Consider the following 21,093-nt stretch of genomic DNA (forward strand, 5'->3'; position numbering starts at 1 on the left):
ATTTTTCGATCCTCAACAGAGGCTGAATATCGTGCTATGGCTTCCACTACTTGTGAAATAGTTTGGCTGCGTTGGTTGCTTGCTGATATGGGTGTTTCTTTATAGCAACCGACTCTCTTACATTGTGATAATAAGAGTGCTATTCAGATTGCTCATAATTTGGTCTTTCACGAACGTACTAAGCATATCGAAATCGACTGTCATATTACGCGTCATCACTTTTAGAATGACACCTTGATATTGCCCTTTGTTTCTTCTTCTCTACAGCTTGCAAACTTATTTACAAAAAGCTTAACCTCTTCACACTTTCATTTTCTGTCTGACAAACTCTCGATGCTTGTTGCTATCACATCGTGAGTTTGAGGGGGGATGTTAATATTGTAATTATCTAATAACTATAAGGATAGTATAGTCTTTTTTCTTTTTAGTGTGTTAGGTTATAACAATTGTTTAGTTTAGTTTTAGGGACATACTTTTTCAATTGATTTTATAAGGAAACGATTTCTTCTTCCTCTCAAATGCTAATAATATTAACTTAGGCAAATCAAGGTTTTCAACAATTCTCAATCTTCTTGAAAATATTAAACGAAAACAAGATAGATTGGGAGTGAAGGCAATGGAGAGACATGATGATGCGAACCCATGTAGCAAAAGGAATCCTACTTCCATAAAGAATCTTAATTCCATTAAATAATCCTAATCCTAGAATGACTAGGATATGCGGCCAAGACTCCTAAATAAACAAATCTTGAAATGATAAGAACCCATGTAGCAAAAGGAATCCTACTTCCACAAAGAATCCTAATTCCACTAAGAATCCTAATCCAGCAAGGAGTCCTGATGATGAGAACCCATGTAGCACAAGGAATCCTACTTCAACAAAGAATCCTAATTCCACTAAAGATCATAATCCAACAAGGAGTCCTGATGACATCAAGAGTTCAAGCGACAAAAGGAATCCTATTTCCACTAGGAATCCTAATCCAATTAGGAGTCCTACCGAGATTCAACTTTGATTAATTGTATTTCATTCATGGATTAAAGCCCAACGTGAAGACATGAAGATCATATTTAATTTCTGTTAAATTCAAGCCCAAACGTAAGGCCCAAGTCCAAGGTTGAATATTCAAAGTCAAAATCCAAGTCAAAATAGGAGTTTTCTTTCAACAAGTCTGAGTCAAAATAGGAGTTTGCTACTCTTTTACTTCAAGATTTGTTTATTTAGGAGTCTTGGCCGTATATCCTAGTCATTCTAGGATTAGGATTATTTAAACTCTATAAATAGAGATATGTAATTCGAAATACATAGATCTTTGATTGAATAGAAAACCTTGTTTTTGCTTAAAGAGTTTCTTTAAGTGTTCTTGAGATTAAAGCTTATTGTTTAGGTTTTGATTTCACTTCTACCTTAATTTAATTCTATTAACTTGTTAGTTTCTAGGATTAATTAAGTTCATCCAATTATAGTTATTGATCTTATTTCTTTATAAACAAGGGTGATAGTTCCACAAATATCTTTTGGCAAACCTTATAAGTATCGATCTTGGCGAGTAATCTTCTCTTCCAAAGAAGGTTTACATCATTTGGTATAAGAGCTAGCTTATAAGATTTGGTTACGTATCCTATTTGTTATCTTTGTTGTTCTTCTACTCACATACTCTTTTGTTTTCAGATTTCTCTTCATCTTATTCTCTTCGTCAATTTGTTTGGTTAAAGTCTTCGAGACGTTCTAGATAAATTGGTCTGTGATATCTTTATTTTGTTATTTCGTTTCCTTTAGTTTGCTTGATCAAAGTCTTTGAGACGTTTCAATCAAATTAAGCTCTATGTGTTTTGTTCTTGTTTTGTTACAAAAAAAAATATCAATCCATTAGTTTCTTCTTCTTTATGATTCATTTTCTTGTCTAGAGTATTTTCTTTTATTCAATTCGTCTTCTTTGCTATTCTTAGAGTCCAATTCATTCGTTCCTTTTTACTTCTTAAGTGTTAAATACATTCTTTATTCTACGTAAATCAAATCTGTCCTTTTCGTTTAATTTGTTTATCAAAATTAGTTCGTCATTAATTCATCTTTGGCTTAATTAATTTATGTTCTAGCTTGTTAATTGTGTTTGATTAAGTTGGTTGTGATTTTAACTTTTACAATTTGAGTTAATTTTGAAGGGCACAAAGACAAACTCTTTCTTTGATTGAGTGAAACACGAGAGTAAATGTCTTTACTTTGAGTGTTAAACACGTGCGATTGTGTGTAAGATATGTTTTGTCAGGAGGAGTTTGCTAGAGGACGTCGAGATCTTCTTTATCAATCTTATGATAGATTGTGGGGATGAAAGAATGATGATTATTATGAAAAGTGTTTGCAAACTTTTTATAATCCTGAACCTAAGCTAAAGAAGATAGAAAGACAATCACGTCAAGATTTCATTGATGAACTTTCAAAGGATATAAAATCTTTAAGGAGTAGCCTTAAAAATAGTTTTGAAGATTTAAAGGGATTGAAGCATCTTGAAGATAAAGCTGAGTCTAAGCCATCTTTGGAAACTAATATTGATGATATAGAAAAGGTAAATTACTCTACTAAAGTCAATAAAGATACAAAAGGCATAATGAATGAAAATGGTGAAAAAGATAAACTTTTGAGCGAAATCCAAAATGAAAAGATCATTATTGAAGATGAAGCAAAAGTTGAGCTGGTGAAGGATGAAAATGTTTTACTTGATGCCATTGAGCCAATTGAACATGTTGATTTTATTGGCATTGAAAGTATTTTTGTTCTAAAGTTCCTCTAACAACTTTTGTGAAAGATCTGCAGGTTGATAATGAGTTAGTATGGTTCTTTGAGATTATATATTTGCTTCTTTCACAATATTCGAGCAAGATTCGAGGACGAATCTTTTCAAAGAAAGGGGGAATGGTGAGAACCCATGTAGCAAAAGGAATCCTACTTCCACAAAGAATCCTAATTCCACTAAAGATCCTAATACAACAAGGAGTCCTGATGATGAGAACCCATGTAGCACAAGGAATCCTACTTCAACAAAGAATCCTAATTCCACTAAAGATCCTAATCCAACAAGGAGTCCTGATGACATCAAGAGTTCAAACAACAAAAGAAATCCTATTTCCACTAGGAATCCTAATCCAATTAGGAGTCCTACCGATATTCAACTTTGATTAATTGTATTTTATTCATGGATTAAAGCCCAACGTGAAGACATGCAGATCAGATCTGATTTATGTTGAATTCAACCCCAAACGTAAAGCCCAAGTCCAAAGTTGAATATTCAAAGTCAAAATCCAAGTCAAAGTAGGAGTTTTCTTTTAACAAGTCCAAGTCAAAATAGGAGTTTGCTACTCTTTTACTTCAAGATTTGTTTATTTAGGAGTCTTGGCCGCATATCCTAGTCATTCTAGGATTAGGATAATTTAAACTCTATAAATAGAGCTATGTAATTCTGCAAAAGCATATATATATATATATATATATATCTTTGATTGAATAGAAAACCTTGTTTTTACTTAAAGAGTTTCTTTAAGTGTTCTTAAGATTAAAGCTTATTGTTTAGGTTTTGATTTCACTTCTACCTTAATTTAATTCTATTAACTTGTTAGTTTTTAGGATTAATTAAGTTCATCTCATTATAGCTATTGATCTTATTTCATTATAAATAAGGGTGATAGTTCCGCAAATAACTTTTGGCAAACCTTATAAGTATCGATCTTGGCGTGTAATCTTCTCTTCCATAGAAGGTTTACATCACACGAGAAGTATTTAGATTTACCCATTCTTATTGATAAATCTAAAAAAGAGTGTTCAAGGTGGTTCAAGATCAAGTTATGAATAAAAAGAAGGAATGGAAAGAATGGTCATTACCAAGAGCAAGAACGCAGATTTGGCTCAAAGCATTTGTTCAGCTAATTTTATTAAATTGAAGTGAGGTAGGTTTTAGAATAGCGGCATAATTATCAACTAACTGAAAGGAATGAAACAATAGAAAACAGCTAGAGCTCACCATATATCATCCAGGGGCGATGAAAGTGTTAGATTAAGGAGTTCTTTGCATCAGTGAGACTAATTGAAATTTTAGGATGGCTTTAGCTTGAGGCCGTAGAAGGGCAGAAAATTGAAGATATCTTTCGGGACTTTAAAAAGTAAGCATGAATAAAGTTAAAGACCGAGTGATGACGAACAAAAGTAAAATTGTGAAATTGAGCCTTAAAAAAATATATAGTTGGAACCCAATGAGCTGCAAAAACTTTCTTCGAAGTCATTATACCAATTATAATACTAAACTTAAGTGAGTTTATCACATAAAAATCCATTTTCTAATTTCGTTTCCTTTGATATCTACCCTAATAGCAAATCATTCATTTCCTTTCTCTACTTTTGTTATGTTATTTTTCTATGTACAACTTTAATAAGAGTTTTGTTAATTTGTTTCTCTTTATGCCTCGTTCAATTCTTTGTTCCCAATGTTTAAAAATAGAAAATTATCGCTTATTGTTTTTAATGCTATATTTGGTTGAAATCCATTAATAAATTTATTTTATTTAAGAAAAAAAAACACATGAGAAAGAAAGTAAAATAAAAATAATAAAGTTAAAAAAAAAATATTGGTGTTATGGAATATATTGACAAGCTCATGTGGAACTCAATTAGAAATTATATCTATGTAATTAGAATTTAGTTTAGGTATAACCAATTCCATACAAATTTAAATGTATAAAACTCTAAATTAATTTTCATTCATTCAAAGCATATAAACTTTGAATTATAAATAAAAACTATAAATTTTTTGAAATTTCAACCAAATATAATATCAAAGTGATTTTAACCTCAAACTTCAGGGATGGTACCGTAATTAGCCAAAACAATCTTCATAAAATTTCAGCAGTAACTTGAGACGTTAAACCTTGCTTGGAAATTGAACTTAAAAATGGGCTTAAGCCATCCCAGCCCAAAAAGCCCCGTATCTTTAGCCATTGTAGATTACCAGATCCAATATGCCTTGACTAATCACAGACCGTCCGATCCTGTCCCTAAAAAAACTAGAATAAAACGAAATCCAACGGCAACAAGAAAATACTTTCCTAAGCTGCATTAGCCGCTAGCTCCCATCATCTGAATAGCGAGAGAGAGGGACCGGAGATTAAACAGACAGAAAAGATGAAAAGGTGGTTCGATCCATGGCCCGTGTTCTTCAAGCGGGAGTTCAACCGTAACTGGCCGTTTTTGGTCGGATTTGCTATAACCGGAACTATCATCACCAAGTTATCTCTTGGCCTTACCGGTACCCTCTCTTTCTCTCTCTCTCTCTCTCGATCTACTCTCCTTTTTTAAAAAAAAAATTTAAATGTGAGGTTTGTTGTATTATATTTGATCTGTGCGTGTTATTGATTTGCAGAGGAGGATGCCAAGAATTCACCTTTTGTCCAGAGGCACAAAAGGTGCATTTTCCTATTTCTAAACCCTAGAAATCGATTTTGATTCTTTGAATGATTGTCCTTGATAATTTTCAATATAGGGCTTAGGATTTGTAATTCATCACGTGTAGGTCTTCTAAAATCAGAAATGTAATAGATCATTATGATTCCTTTTATTCTTTTCCCCCCTTCAAGACACGGGTATGCTAGAGTGATTTGGATTTTGGAGCTGTAGGCTGCTGGTAATTGGTATGTTGCGTCATGGCTGGACGTGGTTGATACTCGTAGGGCCTAAAATTTCTTTTGAGTTGGATGGTCATGGTCTTTAAGTTCATGCCATTATCTTGGGGTGTTTCTGGTATGGTTTGTAATCCTTTGAGTGTTCCAGGATTTCTCTTTCTAACTAAATTTCATGAAGGGGTGTCGGAGCGATGCTGATTAAGTGCCCTCCAACTTATATATTGGTGTTTTGGGAATTAGTTTTAGTTGTCCTGTTACTCGACGGACCTTAAGTTTCACTGACATGCCATTTGTAGTGTTGAATTAGGAATTCTTCGTGCAATATTTAAAATGAGATTTTCACTCCAGTATCATATTAGGTAAACTTCAAAAGGAAAGATATATATAACTTTGAGCTTGGTTGATTTATTGCATTTGTCTGTCAGGTGTTTGAATATGCTTTTAGTGGGACTTTTATATAATTGCTAATTGCTTTCAAGTGAATGCTGATGATTAGCTTTTCTTCTTTATGGTGTGTTGATTGTAGATGCTTAAGTCTTAAATGCCTTAATCTCAAAAGGAAATGCAGATGATAAGTTGATTTGGTTATGGGCCACAATGCAGCTATTATTATATATTTTAATTTCTGTAATTGGGAATTGTGTATGATGCTATCTTTTTTGTGATGTTTGATCTCTTTTGTGATGTGATAGATCATTGTTATTGTTTTAATATCTGTTATAGTATTAGTCCAATGGGGTAGATCACTGTGGCAAGTAAACAGGAAAATTTGTTCAATGATTATGAGTGATATTGGTGGCAAATTTACTTCTGCAGCACATAGCTGTGATTAATGACTTTCTTTGGTTTATATATCTGTCTTGCAGGTAATTGTTAACACAGCAGATTTCAGCATTGCAGTCGCAGCAGGAAAGGAAATGGACTTGCTTCTTTTTCATGGTCTATAATAACATGAGAGATGTTTTAGATACTCCCAAGATGTGAATTTTCTATCAGTTGCTGTTTTGACTTGAATAACATGGAACACCTTTTATTGAATGGCTATTTCCATTGTGTGCTTGAACTGATTGCCTTCAATAAAAAAAGAATTTATAAGAATCATTTTTGATAGAATGTATTTGAATCATTGTAGTTCGAGTTGATAGGGTCAAACTCTCCCTTCGACAGGTTATGGAATTACCGATGAGATAATATCTGTTAATATATATATATATATATATATATATATATTTCCTTGGAATTGCACTTTGTAGTCTCTGTTTTAAGCCTCTCAAGTTTGAGACACAAATCCTTTGGTAGGCCATGGAATATTTACGAGGAAATCATCTCATTCTGGGGGATTTACAATCTATTTGAACAAGCGATATCCGTTTTGGCACTTATTTCAAATTCATTAGACTGATGGAGGCTTGATTCTATGTTCCATAGCTTGTTTTCATTTTCTGTTACTTTTCTACCAATTGCTTGATGAAATTTGTCATTGTAGCGATTGCCATCATCATTGAACTGAATTGTTTTCAGCATTTATGCCTCTTCCAATGAAATTAACCACTATGAAAAGAAAGTGCCAGGCACCAAAGCATCAATTCTCTTCTCTCTCATTTCTTTTTTTTTCTTTATTAAACTTAAATCTGGGCATTGTTTTTGATATTGAGCAGCAACTCCCCTTCTCGAATTTGGTTGCTAGATTTTAGTTTCATAACGTTGCATTGGATATAAATAAAAAACTATTTGGGACTCTTATTTGATAGAATTCTGAAATAAATTTTGAAATTTATAATTTTGTTTATCATAAAACATCTACCCTTGATTCATTCCCCTAATCTCTATTATTTCTTTCTCTATTTTATCTCTAACAAGAGATCAATTCTAAATTAATTTTTGAATAAATTTTACATTTATTATACGTCCTACTAAATAGAAAAAAGATCATTTGCAAATAAATTCTATTAAAAAATTCATTTATAAAAGAAATGAATCTTTTGCTTTTAGAATTTGAAGCAAATATAATGTAAACGTCTAGCAAACTTTTGTTACAATTAAAAGTTAAATTCATAATGAGAAGTTTCTTTTTATCAGCAAGGAAGAAAAGAACTCTCGACACAAATTAAGGCACTGACACTCAGAAAAATTCACAAAAATATCTATTTATTGATCCTGATCTTAACAAAATTCAGGGCAATAAGAAAAGAACAAGCTTATATGAACTGTATGATGGTGAATGCTCAGTAATGATAACCGAAGGAACAAAGGGAAAAAGAATGTGGTATTTATCACCGCTTATTTCTTATGATATGAAAATGAAATAAGGGCATATGCAAAGGGCAAGATTATGGAAAAGAAGCACTGGTGACGTGCAAGAAAATTTCACACAGCTCATCTTCAATTGAAGTGAAGGATAATCATTTCGTTTTGGGGACTCCTAGCCTTGTGCGGAAATCCTCCTCCATTAGGGGCAGGCCATTCCTCAACTTAACTTTTGGCTCCCAACCCAGCAATTCTTTTGCCTTGGTGATGTCAGGTTTCCTTTGTCGTGGATCATCGGGTGTATTCTCCACCATATTTATCTCCACCTCTGGATTGATAAGCTACAAAACAACACCATAAAAAACATTTGTCATCCCCATCATCAAAGCTGTTGAACTACAGAAAGACCGGTGATCCCTTATTGGTCTCAAGTTATCTGACATTGTGTGATGTGCAACTCTGTATTCTGATTCCCACAATAAGCATGTGTATACTTTTAAACTGTTCCCAGAAACCCTTTTAAACTCTAATTCCGAGGGGAATATATACAAGATATATTGGTGGAGAGAAAATGGTAAAATTGACACTAACCTCCTTCACAGTCTCAGCAAGTTCAATCATGGTAAATTCCCCTGGAGAAATACAGAGAATAGCATGTAAGTATCTTGTGTAATGAGTACGAAGACATTTAGACTGAATCACAAATCCAGGCATCACAATGTCTAGATAAGGACACCATATTTAGCAGGGTAACCTGGATTTCCAATATTGATTGGTCCAGTGTTCTCTCCTTCCATGAGTCGAATGAGTCCATCAACCTGATACATTTTTAAACAAATAAATACTTTAAAATTAGAACCCACTACATGAACATCACCTGGAATATTCAGTGATGAAACTATACAATATTTTGCTTACCATGTCAGAGACATAACAGAAACTGCGAGTTTGAGTTCCAGGTTTTTGGACTGTCAATGCTTCACCACTACAAAATACAAAATGCAACTGTAAAAACAAGTAGAGCCTAGATTCACCAGCAGGAGACCTAAAGAACATATTAGAAAACAAGGACTCAAAAGGCTTTACAGCCAGAAGATTATCCCAAAGGATTATCTTTCTGATAACCGAACAAAATACTTACAGCATGACATTGCACAAGGACTTACCGAAGTGCTTGAGCAATGAAATTGCTGACAACACGCCCATCATCAATATTCATGCGGGGTCCATATGTGTTAAAAATTCTGGCAATGCGGATTTCTAGCACATAGAAAGAAACACAAGTCAGTAAAGTTGCACCAAGAAAAACTTTGTTCGGATTGGGAGGAAAAATATCATACCAATTCCATGCTGCCTATGATAATCAAACATCAAAGTCTCAGCCACACGCTTTCCCTCATCGTAGCAGCTCCGAACCCCTATAGTGCAAAAGAGGAAGAACTTGATGCTAAGGGCAAGTTATCGTTAAACTGTTAAATCATTGACAATGTGCCCAATGTGGAGAGGAAAGTACGCACTTCATGCATCAAATGGAATTAAAATGAACACCGACTCAGCATACATGATACTAGAAGAATAAGTTCTAAGTTATCCCAAGTAAAATGAAATAAAGTCAAAGCATTTAGCTTCTCTATTGTTAGAAACAATTGTAACTTATTGTAAGAGCTAAAATGCAAGGATGCCAGTTTCTGAGTAAAGGGTGAACTTACCAATTGGGTTAACATTACCCCAGTAGCTCTCTGGTTGAGGATGGATAAGAGGATCGCCGTATACCTCTGAAGTTGAGGTAAGCAAAATTCTGTTAAATGATACCATAAATGAGTAAATCACGGGTATTGATAGTGGTAGAAATGATAATTACATGAATAGATCCGCTAACCTTGCCCCAACTCGCTTGGCAAGACCCAGCATGTTCAGTGTGCCAATTACATTTGTTTTAATTGTCTGTCAAAATATCATGTGTTCTCAAGTTAGAAAAGGCTTGAGGTTTGCTATACGATTCTAAATACAAACATGCATGTAATATCTAAGTAGGTGAAAGAAGTAAATAAAAATATGCATCATGAAGATCCAAGATAGCCCTTGCAACATCATACATGGATTATCAATTGAATGCAGCCCAAAACAAGAGATTAAATTTTGGCTTTATATCATAACTGAAAGTAGTTTTAAATATAACCCTAGATCAAGGTACATACTGCCAAAAATGTGATTAAGCTATCGTTTAAGGAAAAAATTTACCCTTTTTTTTTTTCACAGAACCTGAATTAAGGTGCCAAACAGATGACCTCATACAAGAAGATAGAAGATTCTGTTATTGTATTAGAGGGAAAGAGACTTCCTAGACGTGGAATTGGTAGAGAGTAAAGGAAAAGAAAGCAATTGAATTCATGCTTTCAAGTTGGATGCATGGAATAAAAACTTTCACATGTGTACGCACCTTTACAGGATTATATTTATAGAAAATGGGAGAAGCAGGGCATGCTAGATGATAAATCTGGTCAACCTCGATCAGCAATGGCTCCGTCACATCTAAGAAGAAAAATAAATTATAATTTATCAAAAAACCAACAATGGAGTTGCAAAGGAAATTATACAGCATCAGGAATTGTTGAAGACAGCGGTGAATCATGCTCATTTGAAACGCCATGCACAGAATTAAAAAATAAAGAAATTAAATACCCATTAATTTTACAAATGTGAAGATACCTCTCTTAACCACATCATCGCTAGAATATTTCATCACTCTTTACTTTCAGAATGTAGTTAAGACCATTGACTAGGGATACTTGGGAGCTCTTGAGCTTGCAACCGAAAGAATTAAATGTTTGCAGCATAGACATGCATTATAAGTAAACAGCAAGCTTTCTACATATAGCAGCTCGCCATGATGATTTCAGATTAAGGAAAAGTTAAAATTAGGTCTGAGGAATTATAGCTAGATTAAATCGATATCTTACGTAGATCATTATATGATCATATCCTAAGAATAACCTAATTCATAGTGAAATCAATAATTAGTTGCAATTGATACAGAAGCCCACAGTGCATCTTAATAAAACCAAGAAAGGAAAAAATAATACCATGACGAATGAGCTCAAATCTTGGATGGCCAATCCATTTCTTAAGGTTGTCCTTTGATCCAGTAAAGTAGTTATCAGCAACTATAACCTGTTAGTATGCATATTAATCACGTTAGAGAATAATCACCTGTTCATTCATCTTATGGAATCAGCTACTACATCTTTCATTTATACAAACTTGTATGTATAATGCTTGCCTTTGATTTATCCAACACTTATAAGCAAGTAAAGCACCATCGACCATGGAACTCAACTGTATATACTTAAGAATAAAATAACTGATCCTAGAATAGATAAGAAAAAAATGCTTAGTTTCTTACCTCATTTTTCTCATTTTCCATTAGTTTGTCAACCAGATGTGATCCAATGAATCCAGCTCCCCCAGTAACCAGAATTCTCATATTGGACTGTCACCAAATAATGGAAATCATCATTGAAGGGCATATGGATCAAGACATGAAATAAGAGACTAGAAATATAACAGAGATATAGCTATTTTTTATTCCTAGAGAAATAGAATAGAGGCATAAAACTAATGCCTGACCAAGTGGGAAAAATACCTAAAACTAGAAACAGAACACGGTTATAAAGGAAGGATCTCCATGATCCCAATGGATCTGAAGTAGTAAATTTAATCCATATAAAGAAGATCTATTGTTTTACATTATAACAATCCTTACCAGTCACAAAGCACCTCTTTGGTGATAGAAAATGAGATTTTTTTGAAATCCATAATGAATAATAAGTATTTTTTTTCAACTAGTTTCAATTGTATAATTGGCATCATTTTCCAACAACGATTTGCATCAACTTCCAAAAATCTATGACGAAAAAAGGAAAATAGCTACATCACTATTCTTTTCCTCACTGGATTTTATTAGTTTTTGGGACTGTAGAGCACTGATACTAGTCCACAATCACCTAAATTAAAATTTCCAAACTTTGTACCACATGTTTCAAATCACATCATAGGTCACTTCACTACTTTAACTTCTACTTACTGGCACTCCTCTATAAACAGTCATTTTGTTGAACAAGAAAAACAAAAGCATTCATGGGTAGGAAATATATCAGACTACTGAAGAAGAAAATTATATGATACAAAATCAGCACTTTAGTGGCTAAAACCCCAAAATCACTCGAAAAGATTTAATCTTTACCTGAAAAAACTTGGAGTTTCGCAAAGGAGATGGACTTGGAGGTGGCTTTGTTGTTGTTTGGTGATCTCCATTTGAAGAATTTTTTGCCATTTGTTAGATCCTGCACCAATCAATCAATAGCCCATGTACGTAGACAGACGTTAAAATACAAACACATATCTTGTTCATAGATTTAAAGACAACAATCCAATAAGAAGATCAACAACAGACAGAGAAAGGAACTCATTGTAAGACCTGATGATTACGATGAACTAGAGAGGAAAATAACCCAAAACGGTAAATTTGCTCTCTTTTGATTTACAAGATTGGGAGATCAGACTCTTCTATATATAGTCGAAAAATAGTCCAAAAATCGAAACTTCTCTCACCAAATACTGAATTAGGAAAAAGAAAATTGAAAAAAGAAAAAAAAAAAAAGAAAATAGGGACTTCAAAATCACGTTAACCCAGAAAATTTATAAAAAGCCTTCAAATTTACGAAAAGTAAGAGCAGTCAGTGATGATAGCTCCTTGATAACAAATATACCAAAGACCCAGATCAGAGATCACACCAAACCAACATTACAGCTCATAATTAGCAACTAAATTACCAATAATCTTAATAGTAATAATAAGCACAGACCTGAAATTACGTAATTGATGCTTTCTATTATCTCTAATATAAAAAAGAAAAAAAGCCAAGTCTGCAAATCAAAGGGGTTTAATTGCTATTAACCTGAATGGTGGGCTTAGTTATTTGAGATTTTGATGTGGATTTAGGGCTATTTGCTTTGGCTCATCGGTGTAGCCGTTGGTCACTGATAGTTTATAATTGGTAGTTGGTATTAATTAATTAAATTATTTAATAAAATTTTATTAAATGAAATATTTTTTTATTATATATAATTCTAAAATAATAATTATATATTATAAAGTATAAAAAAATTAATTTAACGTATGTTAATAATCAAATCAATTATTAATTTATAAAAAAAATTTTGAAATAAATTCAATAAAATTATAGATTAAATTTGTTAAAATTAATTATTAGCTGCTGATTTTTAAGTTTTACTAAATAGATTTAATATAGCTATTAATTAAGAAATAGTGTCTACAGAGTTTCTAAACTAAATAATCTTTTAAATTTTAAATAGTGATAATAATTTATTATTATTACAATTATTTAAAGGATTATTATTTTGATAAGTATAAAAACGAATATAAAACTAAATTTACAAATATGTATTAAAAATTATTTATAAAAAAATGTTAAATGTTTTATATTTTTTATCTAATATTTTTATAGAATTACCAATTAAATATTTTTATAAAAATATTAGATGCCGATAAGGAATGAGATAAAAAGGGAGACAATGTAGCCTTACTCTTAAAAATATACAAAATCAGTTCAGATAATAACTTAATGATCAGTAGACCTGTTCATGGGTCGGGTATGAGCGGACTCGGGCCGGGACCTGACTTGATTTTGGACAAACCCGAGCCCTCCCAAATCCGAGAATGTTTTAATATCTCTGAGCCCAAGTCCGAGCCTGAAATTTTTTGAAAAGTTCGGCCCGGTCAGACCAATTATTAAACCCTTAATGATCTGTTTTTCCCTTTTATTTCTTAATTAATTTCTTTCTCGTTTGCATGATTTTGTCTTTATTATCAGTTTTTTATACATTTATTGTGTTACCTAATAGTAGTCTAACTAGTCGAATGGTTACCCAATTTTTGCATTTTATTTTAAATTCATTACTAATTTTAAATTAATATTAATTTAATTTCATTAATAGATATTTTATTTTTTTAATAATTTTTAAGTAATGTGGCGGTCAAAGTTGCATGTAGCCATCAATTATGTTATTTGAGTAATAAATATTAGATAATATTTTTGTCAGATTTAATATCGATAATAAGAAATGCAAAACCCAATAAATGAGACAAAACTGAAAAAGAAGAACCCAAACCAGAACGTATTGAACCCTTTATGAAGCGAACCCCATTCTCTAAGACCAAAAGAGAAACAAAAGCCTCAACATTGAAACTATAGATAAAATAGGAGACCAACTAAACAAACTTTAATGGATTAAACACATATTTACATAATATTAATAGGGCTAAAGCAATACATCCTAACCACCAAGGGGCTTGCTTCTGATGGTCCAAGCCATTGGAGGCAGCCTCGCACACAAACTGAGAAGAAATAAAGCAAAATACTAAAGAGAGAAAAAAAAATGCAAATCTTTATTGTTTTCTTGTGTTTTAATGAAATTATCAGACTGGACAGGGATGATATGTAAAGTAAACTCTAATTAACTAATCATCTCATTATTCTAAATTCTAAATCTTATGTAATATATTTAATATTACAGGGATCATGAGATATCATGCTATAAAATTATAATATATACAAGTTAGATATTTACATAGTATTCTAATTAGCTATGTTTATTTATTTCGTACAATATATAAATTAATTTATTATTTTACTTATTTCAAGGTTAAGGACGAGTATGAAATTTAAAAATATTCTATATCGTTTAATTTAATATAACTTAGAAATGGAATTTCATAATTGTTGAAACTAATAATAATATTGAATTATTATAAAAATTAAAGATTTTAATTTATTATTATTATTTTATGAAATAAATAGACAAACATAACATAAATATAAAAGATAATAAATTATTTTCTTGTTTGACCGTATATAGTTGCTTACCTTGATTTTACTTATGCTAAAAAATATCATTTTTAGGAAATAGGTGATGGTGATTTTCCAGAAATCTCATTTCTTTTTTAGAGTGATATAAACATATTAAATTCAAACAATAAAAATCACTCATTTTTATCTTTTTATTTTATAAACCAAACCAACATTAAATAAATATAATTAGGTGTCTGATTAGATTAGTCAACTCATACATATTTAAATTTTTGATTAAATACTATTTATATCTTACGTTTGGCACAATATATAAATCAATTTTTTTTATTATATTAAAATTTAATTGAGTATTTATAAAGCTAATTGCTACTCTTCTGTGTAAAATCAATATAGTCAAAATGCTAATATTATTCATCAAATTTCTTTTTGAAATATATATTTTTTTTATTATTGAAATTTCTTGATTTCTCTTTTTGTGGAATTCTTTATTCTCCTTATCGAGATTTTGATTATACCCTTTATGGACCTAAATATTCCTCAATAGATGCTCTTTTATGGATGCACTCGCAGAATTTAATGAGGTTATAATGATGATAGTAAGAATTTTTATTGATGTTATTGCAATCAGACTCATTTAAAGATAACAAATTAATTTATAATTTAAAATAATTATTTAGTAAAGTAAACAGATTGCCAAACTGCAAGTTGAAAGAGCTCTGTCAATGTAATTGAATGATATGAACACAAGATCTTACCATTCTAATGAGGTATTTTTTTTTTGTACTTCTTAATTGTAGTAATCTTTATGATTTCTATAAAAAAAATACAATCAAAATACTAATCTAAACTGGTAATTTAAAATTATAATTTAATTTTATAAACTTATTATTACATATTTAATTCGATTAAGATTATTATTCTTTTGTCATAATACATTAAATTTTTATTTTTGCTATGAATTTTTACTTCATCCAATCTTTTATTTTCAATAATTTCATTTGAAAAAAAATTTAAATATATCAAAAGTATTTATTATTTAAATAATATTATTAAATTGTTACGCAATGCGATTTTGAATCATTAAATAAAATAAAAAATTTTAAAATATTAGTTTTGTTAAACACTAAAACTAAGTTATATAAAAAATAAAATTTTACTTATATTAATTTCATTTGAATTGTTAATATAAAGGTAAACTTTTAAGCTATAAGATTATTATGATTTTTTTTATTGATATCGGACTTTTCAAATATCTACATTCAGAAAAAACTTTTCGTTTAATATAAATTAAAAGATATATTATATTATAATTTAAATATTTATAATAAAAAACTTTTTTTTCATATAGAAATATTTTTATATCAATAAATTTAAATTCAAATTAGATTATAATTTAATAACATTATTAATAAATATAAGCGATTTCAAATATTTAAATATTATTCGGATTAAATTATACTAAAAACAAAAACATAAAGTAAATAAAAACATTAATTAATTTTATTTGCTAGATGCTAAATATAGCTTGTGAAAATAAACTTTTATTTTAATTTGAAATATTATTTTATTTATTAATAAATTTATAGATTAAATTGTAATTTAAAATTACTAACTTAGCAATTTAATTATATTAATTTCATAGTAGTTTACAAAGTTCAAGGGTTTACTCCATATACAATTTATAATCTAAGTGGATCATATAGATTGAACATATCATGTGTAGTGGCTGTAGTTTAGTGGTAAGAATTCCACGTTGTGGCCGTGGAGACCTGGGCTCGAATCCCAGCAGCCACACTAATAACTTTTTTAATCTTTTATCAACAATTTATTAGTGTGGCTGCTGGGATGGTCCAGGAGCGATACGTGGCGACAACGTCTCCACTTCCTTTTAGATTACGCCAAGGTGACCTAATTTCACCATATTTGTATATTATTTGCTCTGAAGGGTTGTCTTATTTGCTGCAACATAAGTTGCAGGTGGGATCGGTTCATGGTATTCATATTGCTAGAGGAGCTCCTTGTGTCTCATTTGTTTTTCGCTGATAATAGCCTTTTATTCTTTAAAGCTAATGCGTTAGAGTGTGCTAAAATTTTATATGTCCTGGAAGAATATAAGTTGGCATCGGGACAAGCTATCAACTTTTAGAAATCAAGCTTGTTTTCTAGTTCAAATGTAAGGGAGGACACAAGAAGCTATATTCAGCAGATGTTTGGTGTTATAAGGGACGGTGGTCATGAACGTTACCTCGAATTACCTTCTTTTATTGTTCGTAATAAGAAGATCTAAGGCTTTATTAAGGATCAGGTATGGCAATCAAATTCCAGGGTGGAGGAAAAAAAATTTATCCCAGGCTAGAAATGAGATTTTATTGAAGAGTATTGCTCAGGTAATGCCAAATTATGTTATGGGTGTTTTTCTTCTTCCTATGGATTTGTGTGTTGAGATAAAACGTACGGCGACATGGGTTTTAAGAAGTTGAGAAATTTTAATATTGCTCTTTTGGGAAAACAAGTTTGGAATTTTATCACAAAACCAAATTCTTTAGTGACCAAAATTTACAAGGCTCGTTATTTCCCTCGTACAAGTTTTTAGAATGTTGTTGCAGGCTCCAATCCAAGTTATATATGGAGCAGCCTCTTGCCTACTCAGGAATGGCTGAGAGATGGTTACAGGATGCGAGTTGGGATGGTACTACTATCAACATTTGGATAAAACCTTGGCTTGGTGATGTTTCGAATCCATATTTGACCACTCAACCTCCAATCGAGTTAAGAGAGGTGACTGTTAATTAGTTATTTTAGATGGGGACAAGGACTTATGATGTTGAGGTTTTAATTGACTTGTTTAATACTCGAGATAGGGAATGGATTCTATGTGTTCCTTTATCTTACTATGAGAGGGTTAATAGGTATTATTGGAGACATGATTCTAAGGGTCATTATTCTATTCATAGTTGCTATCGTGTTACTATGGCTCAGTCTGTTCATTCTCACACCAATGGTACTGGTAGTATTGTGAGGAAGGTTTGGAGGTGTAAGGTGCCGCCAAAAGTTAAGAATTTGATCTGGTGCGCTGTTTCTGATTGCTTGCCTACAACTCTTATGTTAAGATCTCATTGTGTGAATGTTGCTCGTGAATGCCCAGTTTGTCATCTTCATTCCGATTCTATTTTGCAGAGTCTGGTTCAGTTTCCTTTTTGCTGTTGCTTGTTGGTCTTTTATTAGTGCGGATGGGGATGTTTCTTTGAGTTCTACTTTTGCTATTTGGCTGACAAATCTTTTCAATAATGTGGATAAAGAGCAACATCCTCTAGCTCTAATGACTTGTTGGGCTTTGTGAATTCTTGAAATGATCGGCTTTGGAATAGTAAGTATTACTCTCCTCACCAGATTGTGAATTTTGCTAGTGTTCAGCTTCACTTGTGGCAATCAACCCGTAGTAGGCAGTACCTTTATGATCATATGGATAAGATTAGGTGTGGGGTGGTTTCTTGGAGCAACCCTTCATTTGGATGGCTTAAAGTCAACGCCGATGCAGTAAGTTTTCTTGCTTCTGCCAAAACAGGTTTTGGAATGGTGGCTAGAAGAGATGATGGTAGTTTTGTTGTAGCTCATACTATCTCTACTTCTGGGCTTTTCTCTTCACGAATGATGGAGATTATGGGGGTCAGAGAAGCTCTTAGCTAGGTTAAGAATCAAGGTTGGTGTTAGATAATTGTGGAAATGGATGCTCTAACTGTTTTCCAAGCTTTAAGATTTCCTCAAGATTGCCCTTTGGGTTGTTGCTTTTTGATTATTTGCAAATGGTTAATGATATTCATGAAGTTAAGTTTTCTTTTGTAAGGAGATCTGCGAATCATGTTGCTCACGTGTTAGCAAGAGCAAGTAATTCTTGGTCAGGTCCTATGTTTTGGGAGGATGTTATTCCCACTTTTTTGTTTCATGTTCTATATTCTGATTTGAGTTAACGAAATTCATTTTCCTTTCAAAAAAAAAAAAAAAAAAGACATTGGCTTAATTATTGAATTTATCAATTCACCAACTATAAGCTTACTAACTATTAGCTAAAAGTCTTGATCAAAACAAAATTGTTAGCTAAAAGTGTTTCGTAAGCAAATAGTAAAAGCAAAGAAGCTTTTTGTTATTTTTCTAACAAGAGAATCAAAAAACAAAGTCCTTTGTAGTTCAGGAGGAAGAATCGTAACCTAAATCATATGTCCATGACCATAGCTTCAATTCCCAAAAAGAGGATGAGCTAAGGTCTTTGGATGGACAGTGCTCCTGCAAGCATGGTTACAACATCACTAGCTAACCATGCAACAATTCATAAAACTGTTTCTTTTTTATCTTTATTGTTCTTTAGTTCAATAGTTTCAAGGGATTCTCCCACCAGCAACACAACCACTAACAATTGAGATTGTAATTTTCAGCAAATAAAATAATAACTCTCTTAAAGATATTTAGAAATTGAGATTGTAATTTCCTATTTGAGAGAAAAATCTTATTTGCAAATATTTGTAGCTGGAAATAAAGATGGTGACATAAAGACTCCATGAAACAAATGAATTATTATATAATTTATATAATTAATAATTTTTCAGTTATGAGAAGGAAGGTATTGAGGCAAATATTTGAATAAAAACCATATATAAAATTATAAATTTTTTAATTTAATACCACTTTGCTAGTATTTGGCTATTGGTTACATAGGTCGTCCAATTAAATTATATAAATTTGGGTAATTTTCTATCGCAAAAAGCTTTTTGATATTTAGATACTTGAGTAGTCCTTGATGCTAATGTTATGTCCACAACCCTTTGGCAAGTAAAGGGGCAAGCATAAGTCAATTACGTAAAGAAAGATCATAGGGAATGGAACCGAAAATCTCAGTTTGATAGTTGAGTTACAGTCAGATTATTATTACTTGTAGATTTTGTTCATGTGTCTTGGAGGGTACCGCAGCCATTTCGAGTTGAGACTTGTCCAATACCTATTGCACCATAGTTCATGCTTTTATACTGCTAAGTTTTCAAAATAAAAACAATAATAAAACCCCAAAAAAAATGAAAGAAGGGTAACGGTTTAATAAAAATGCACCAGCCGGGAATCGAACCCGGGTCTGTACCGTGGCAGGGTACTATTCTACCACTAGACCACTGGTGCTTTAATATTCGAGGCGACGCTCAAACTAATTAATATATAATCTTCATAAGTAAAGAGGGTACCAACACCAAGCGTTTCTGCAAACCTCAACAGAATTTACGGCGGGGGAATGCTCGAAAACGAATAGCCTTTCATTGAGTTGAAGTAAGTTCTTGACTTTTCAGATTCTGGGCAGTGCTATATACCACAACAAATTTAGTTGCTGACAATAATGTGACATTTGCTTTGCTAATTTGAATTTTGTTTTATATACATATTATATATGTAGTTCAACAGATAGAATCATCATCAACATCCGTTTCATTATCCAGTACAAAAGAACTAAACACAAACCAGAAAATCATTCCAATGGCAGTCATTAGTATATACACTTACCCATCATCAGGATTATGCAATATGTTGACAAAAAGTTCAACCGCAAGTAAAAGAAGCAATAGGAGCAAACCCTGGACGTGTAACGGTGTGCATTATTGCCGACCCAAAGTGCGATCGCCAGTTGACTGCACAAAGACTGATCGTATGGAAAAGGCAGCCAAAGTATTTATATAAATCTGTCTCATTCCAGGAAATTACAACAGTTGGTGCAACCGCACCATTGCAGGAATGTTTGTAATGAAATATTATTAAACTTCAAGATACTTGTGAAAATACTTTTCAATATTAAGTACAAGAAAAAACTGATCACTTCTTTTTATTAAATATAGAATTAGACATGTATATATAATATATATTAAAACTCTATTTTTATATTAAGGTATTATGGAGGGTTCAGTGGTTGATGATGGTAGTGGAGGGTGATTGTAATGGTAGTGTCGAAAAAGAAAAAAGATACTGCTGCTTCTTTTTTTCTCCAGTTTTTCTCTGATATCACCAAATAATTATTGCTTTAATATTCATAACCTTTTAAAATATTAAAAGTTTATATCTATAAATATAAAATGATTAACTTACTTTTAAATAAAATATTTTTTACCCACTTGTATTGAACTTAATATTAATTATTTAACTTATTATTATTTTTAAAAAACTAATGTATATATTTTTAAAATTTTTATCATAAATGTTTCTAGTGATAAAATCTTTTTTCTATAATAAATTCATATGTAAATAAAGTTATTTATGATTT

The 21,093-nt window shown here is 31.5% G+C and overlaps 2 protein-coding genes and 2 non-coding genes across 4 annotated transcripts; 2 read left to right on the forward strand and 2 right to left on the reverse strand.

Moving 5' to 3' along the window:
- Window positions 1-5,059: 5,059 nt before the first annotated feature.
- Window positions 5,060-6,765, forward strand: LOC8281887 (ATP synthase small subunit 6, mitochondrial). Its single transcript, XM_015726715.3, has 3 exons — window positions 5,060-5,291; window positions 5,406-5,448; window positions 6,531-6,765. The coding sequence occupies exons 1-3, from the start codon at window positions 5,168-5,170 to the stop codon at window positions 6,532-6,534; spliced, it is 171 nt and encodes a 56-aa protein (XP_015582201.1). The 5' UTR covers window positions 5,060-5,167; the 3' UTR covers window positions 6,535-6,765.
- A 1,030-nt stretch (window positions 6,766-7,795) lies between these two features.
- On the reverse strand, window positions 7,796-12,736 carry LOC8281893 (UDP-glucuronic acid decarboxylase 6). Its single transcript, XM_002531326.4, has 13 exons — window positions 12,389-12,736; window positions 12,155-12,254; window positions 11,315-11,401; window positions 10,995-11,082; window positions 10,352-10,443; window positions 9,791-9,855; window positions 9,621-9,709; window positions 9,252-9,329; window positions 9,078-9,171; window positions 8,830-8,896; window positions 8,666-8,729; window positions 8,503-8,543; window positions 7,796-8,252 (listed from the first exon to the last, which is right to left on the reverse strand). Exons 2-13 carry the CDS (start codon window positions 12,242-12,244, stop codon window positions 8,067-8,069), a joined length of 1,041 nt encoding a protein of 346 aa, XP_002531372.2. The 5' UTR covers window positions 12,245-12,254; window positions 12,389-12,736; the 3' UTR covers window positions 7,796-8,066.
- A 3,790-nt stretch (window positions 12,737-16,526) lies between these two features.
- On the forward strand, window positions 16,527-16,598 carry TRNAH-GUG. The gene has a single exon. It is a non-coding gene; the product is annotated as a tRNA-His (tRNA).
- Window positions 16,599-19,896: 3,298 nt separating this feature from the next.
- TRNAG-GCC lies at window positions 19,897-19,967 on the reverse strand. The gene has a single exon. It is a non-coding gene; the product is annotated as a tRNA-Gly (tRNA).
- Between the last annotated feature and the right edge of the window lie 1,126 nt (window positions 19,968-21,093).

This window comes from Ricinus communis, chromosome 8 (assembly GCF_019578655.1).
Source record: "Ricinus communis isolate WT05 ecotype wild-type chromosome 8, ASM1957865v1, whole genome shotgun sequence".
In the NCBI taxonomy this organism is placed as follows: Eukaryota; Viridiplantae; Streptophyta; class Magnoliopsida; order Malpighiales; family Euphorbiaceae; genus Ricinus; species Ricinus communis.